This window comes from Populus nigra, chromosome 1 (genome assembly GCF_951802175.1).
Source record: "Populus nigra chromosome 1, ddPopNigr1.1, whole genome shotgun sequence".
Classification (NCBI taxonomy): domain Eukaryota; kingdom Viridiplantae; phylum Streptophyta; class Magnoliopsida; order Malpighiales; family Salicaceae; genus Populus; species Populus nigra.
The window spans coordinates 1,016,619-1,021,996 of NC_084852.1; the positions used below are offsets into that span (position 1 = coordinate 1,016,619).

A 5,378-nucleotide genomic window follows, 5' to 3' on the forward strand; every position below is an offset into this window, starting at 1 on the left:
TGGAGCACCTGCAGGTTGTTTTTGATACTCTAAGGAACGAATAGTTATATGTCAAGTGAAAGAAATATAAGTTCTTCACAATGTTTATAGGTATAGGTGAACAATGTTTTCCTTACACCTTTTAACAATTTTAGGAAAAAAATATTAAAAAAAAAACACAAAAAAAGAGGGAAAAATCATGTTGGAAACACTGTAGCAATTTATAGTGTTTTGTGATGAAAGCTACAGTGCTTCCCCAAATGATTTAACCTTATTTGTAATGACTTGTAATTGTAATTTTCAATAATGTTTTATGAGGAAAGCTACAGTGCTTTCACCACATGATTAAGTTTTATTATAAAGTTAAATTATAACCAATTCAATATTAAAAAAAATAAAATCGACGAAGATAATTTTAGAAAAAAATATTATAAAAAAAGAAAACACAAAAGAAACTGGAAAAAAACCATATGAGGAAAAACTGTATCAATCCATAGTGTTTTGTGAGGAAAAACTTGTATTTACTTGTAATTACAATTTTTAATCAGCATATTTAAAAAATAAAATTGACAAAGATAATTTTAGGGAAAAACATAACAAAAACAAAAAAAACCATGTGGGAAAAAATATTGTAACAATCAACAGTAATTTTCAAGGAAAGTTACAGTGCTTTCCTCACATATTGTAACTGTAATTTTTAACAAGCTCAATATTAAAAAAATAAAAGACTAAAAGATAATTTCGGAGAAAACCATAAAAAACCATGCGGATAAACACTATAGCAATCAACAATGTTTTAAAGAAAAAAATTACAAAACTAAATTCTCAATCAGTTTAATATAAAAAAAATCGACAAATATAATTTTGAAAAAATAAAATAGAAAAATTATGTGGGAAAACACCGTAACAATCCACAGTATTTTAAAGAAAAAAAAATTACAAAGTGAAAATTTTAACCAGGTCAATATTTAAAAAGTAAAATGAACAAAGATAATTTTTTTAAAAAATTAAATGGAAAAAAAAGAAAAAAGAGTAAAGTTGGAAAAAAAATGAAAAAATACAAAAAAAAGGGAAAAAGCACTGTATATTATTGTTGTAATCCACAGTAAATTAGGTGTAGGGGAACAATGATTCCCCTACATCATTTAGATAGTGTTATAATTTTTAATTAGTTAAATATTTAAAAAGTAAAATCAATAAAAATAATTTTTTTAAAAAAAATTAAATGGAAAAAAAAGAAAAAAAGGAAAGTTGGAAAAAAAAGAAAAGCAATTTTGGAAAAAAAATGGAAAGTTGGAAAAAAAATGAAAAAATGAAAAAAAAGAAAAGAAAGAAAAACACTGTAAATTACTGTTATAAACCATAATAAATTAAGTGTGGAAGAACTGTGATTCCCCCATACTATTTAGATATTGTTAATAAGTATAAATTATTAATTAATGCTTGTGTTTTTGTTGATTTTCTATGCTAGTCTATTGGCAAAGAACAATGGACAACGTTGTGGATGAATCCGAGCCTTAACAATAACTTAAATAGGCAGTACATAAGGTGAAAACCAAGCATGAATCATGTGTAAAATCAAGGTTGTTAATTTTGTTTCATTTTATTTGAAATTGCTGAAATATTTTATATTAATTAAAAAAATAGAATAATTTTTATCTCATTTCAAATCTCAATCCATTCTAGATTTTTCAGCTAAATTTCAGCTGAAATGTTCCGGTTTTATTTCACATATTCTGTTCCGGTTTTTAAAAGCCATTGAATCAAATTGAACTCAGTTCAATTTAATTAATTAAACCACTCAAGTATAAGAAGCTCTTTTTTATTACTATTTTCAATAACAATAATATTAATTTTTTAAAATTAAATTTATCATAAATATACATGGTTTATATTCATGTTATTTTTTTCATGTATATACTTTGTAGAAATTTAAGCAAAACAAGAAATACTTTAGATTCCATTAGCTTTGATAACATTGACCTAACTTTATATTTAAAATATTTGTGTTAAAATATTTTACTTTCATAATATTTTGTTTAAATTGAATTACTTTAAGTTAAAGATTTATTTAGTCTTGACTATTTAGAAATATTTAAAATTTTGAAATTATATTTGTTTGACATTATATTTGTATTGCATAATTTATAATTAATTTATCTTAAATTTAAATTATGTTTGTTGAATTATATATATATATATATGAACAGGACAACACTGAAACAGCACGTCGAAACACTCCAAAACTAAAACATTTTATTTCAATTAAAAAAACAAAACATATATCAACGAATTTGACAACCTTGTGTAAAACTACAAAATCCACAACCTACATTTAGATCTTTCCTTTTTCCTTTAGTTACAAGTTGTGTTCGTTCTTTGAGTCTCCATCTGAACTCTGTACAAGGTTTTTGTGGGAGGAAGCATGGTGACTCCCGTTGCGGCATAATGAGAAAGCAATGTGATGGGATGTTGCCCTTTTGGCTGGTTAAGGAAAAATGGAGGCAAAACAATAATATTGATTGAATTAAGAAGAAACAACAAATGGGGTGGAACTATTATTAATCAAGAACGATTAAAATGAAAGGAAATTGAGAAATGAGTGCCTCACATGACTTGAGGCTGGATTTAAGGAAAAGGTAATCATGGAAGGTATTGAAGAAATGGAAGAACTTGAAAAACCATTTGATGTTTTCTTCCCTTTTTGGCTGTATTTCAAGAGTTGAAGCTCCTCTCCAGCTCTCCTATAGATGAGCTAAGATATTTTGATGACCCTTTTGATTAAGTAATCCTAACATCACATCTTAGCGCAACAAGTTGGATAATTAACCTCTTTCATAACACTGCTAAAAAAATGAAGCAGAAAAGGGCATGTTGTTTGCACGCAAAAAGCAATGATCCTGTTCATCCTTGTTAAACTTGGGTAAGGCCTAAAGGGTTGACATGGGAAATTCGTTCAAATTTCAAGTTAAACAACAAAAAAACATTGCCCAGCGAAACCTAGCCAGGTTTTTAGTGACCTAATTAACCTATACCGTTTTGATTAAAAATATTTGACTTGGTGTGATGTAATAACCTAGTGACCCCAGCCCTTTCCCTAGTCAGTCCCCGGGCTGGTCCGACAACTATGAATGATTCAATGAATGCCTATATTTCCAAGTTTTCATTCTATATCAAGATTTAATCAAACATCAAATGCTAAAAATTGGCATCAAGCTAGAAATTCTGTATAAAAACCAACTTAAAACAAGATAATTGGTTACATTTACGGACAATATACATCTCAAAATTTTTTCAAGCAGGACATTTTTGGTCTCTGACTGCAAGAATATTGAATCAATTCAAATGGATATTAAACTAGTTAGTTTAGCTTTTGTCATCTCTCGAATATGCCTTTGACATACACCATACCTTTTTCACTGAACTGAAGTTCCTTCCTCATTTGCTCTACTTGCTGATCATCACCTTGAACAACGATCTCTGATAAGGTCCCATCATCTGCAACCATCATTTTAACCTTGATCTCCTCTTTCCTTGATGCTCGCTTCCAGTAGTACGCTCCTCTGCATGCATTTCATCTTAAAAGCATCAGTGCATCTATATAGGGTGAGACACTTGAAAGAAGTCAATTAATACTTCGGCATGAAGCACTTACGCCAATGGACTTAGAATGGTGATCCAGAACCAATTGTTACCAAAGTCTGGAAAAGTTATGGTAAGCACAAGCGCAACGCTAGCGAGGCTAATGCAAGTGCAGAAAGTAAGCAATGCTGCCTGGCCTCGGTTGGGAACCATCATTCCCTCAAACCTACACACAATTGAACATAGGAACAACTGCACAATTACACAATGGAAGAATGCACAGAGAAGTATAATGAAGACGATGAGGTGGGGATTGGCTTACGTAATGGTCTCTCCTCTACCAGTGACAGCAAAATTGTTGCGAGTGAAAAAAGATAAGATTTCTCCCGCAACCTGCGCTGGTTCTTTCTTCCCTTCCCCTTCCCCTGTAAATGTTTTCTGCACAATCTGCAATACGCCCCCCCGCACACGCACTAATTAAGGGAAAACCTCAAAAAGACAAACCCCTCCAACAACTATAGAATTGGTCTCAATTTTGCCACCAAAAAAGATTTTGTAATTTGTTCCCCAAGTTTCAAAATTTTCAATTAAGTCTTTTCATCTATATTTGATAATCGATTCCATCCAAATTGTACTTATTCTTGCAAGAAACAAATGTTCTTTATAGATAATTAACTTTTTATGTTAATGAATTCTAACATAAGACCTTAATTAAGAAATAAAAAATGTTTAAGGACAATAGATATACTAAAATTTGTTCGGGGATTAAATTGAATCAAACTCAATAATTGGACGGCGTTTTTGACGTTTGCCAATGATTAGCTACGAGCAGGTGCTGAATTTCCACATCTCATTCTTAATTTCTACTAGGAATTAAGATAGAAAACCACTAATTGATGGCTACGCCTCCATGTGAAGATTATAGAAAGAATTTACAATCTACTTTACTCCTAATTCAAGGCACTAGAATTATCATTTAATTACAAAATTAATACTCAAGTAATCATCTTACAAGTATAAATTAAAAAAAATAAGTAAAGAATAACTAAGCTGAAATGAACAGAAAATGGGCAGCTAAGAAGAACATATTAGCAGAAGAAGAAACAGAAGGAAGAGAAGTAGGACCTTGGATTTAACAGAGCGCTTGATAAGAGACCAGAGGCCTGGAACAGAGATGACAAAGAGTCCCAGAGAAGTGTAGTAGCTAGCCAATGAGTAACTAGCAGCACTTTCTGCAACTACAAACATGGATTCTTGGTTTTGAAGCTGTTCCATAACAACAGAGGAAGACAGGAGATGTTCCTGGAGTTGAGAGGAGACTCGAACCATCACCCTCTTTGGTCTTGTGGAGATCACTCCAGCTTGTCCTAGCCATGGTTGACGGTTGTGGTGTCGGTGGTGGCGATGGTTGAATAATTCAGTAGTGTTGCTGCTCAGTTTCGACTTCGAGGGTAGAGAAATGGAAGGAAAAGGATGGGGTGATAATGTTTTAGCTGCTGCCATTTTCAGTGTTGCAGAAAGCAGTAAAAGATTGGACTTCCCATTGATGAAATCCTTATGGTCCACCACTGTGTGATGGATAGTTAGCCACATGAATGGTCCATAAGTTTTTGGAATAACTACAAATCAATCCCTTACGTTTAATGTGTTTCACAAGTCAGTCTAGTACTATCCATTCTTCTAAATTTTGATGACTGGAATACTCAATTCAATCTTACTACCAGTTTGAAGTTTATTATAATTAAAAATTACCGTGATTAATGTGTATCAGCTTGTTTTTATTGGGGAGTTTGAATCTGTAAATAACAGCAGCTGCT

At 31.3% G+C, this 5,378-nt stretch overlaps 1 protein-coding gene across 1 annotated transcript; it reads right to left on the reverse strand.

Annotated features, from left to right (window-relative positions):
* Positions 1–3,184: 3,184 nt before the first annotated feature.
* LOC133698783 (protein COFACTOR ASSEMBLY OF COMPLEX C SUBUNIT B CCB1, chloroplastic) lies at positions 3,185–5,122 on the reverse strand. Its single transcript, XM_062121850.1, has 4 exons — positions 4,687–5,122; positions 3,884–4,008; positions 3,635–3,787; positions 3,185–3,542 (listed from the first exon to the last, which is right to left on the reverse strand). Exons 1-4 carry the CDS (start codon positions 5,062–5,064, stop codon positions 3,356–3,358), a joined length of 843 nt encoding a protein of 280 aa, XP_061977834.1. The 5' UTR covers positions 5,065–5,122; the 3' UTR covers positions 3,185–3,355.
* Positions 5,123–5,378: the final 256 nt, after the last annotated feature.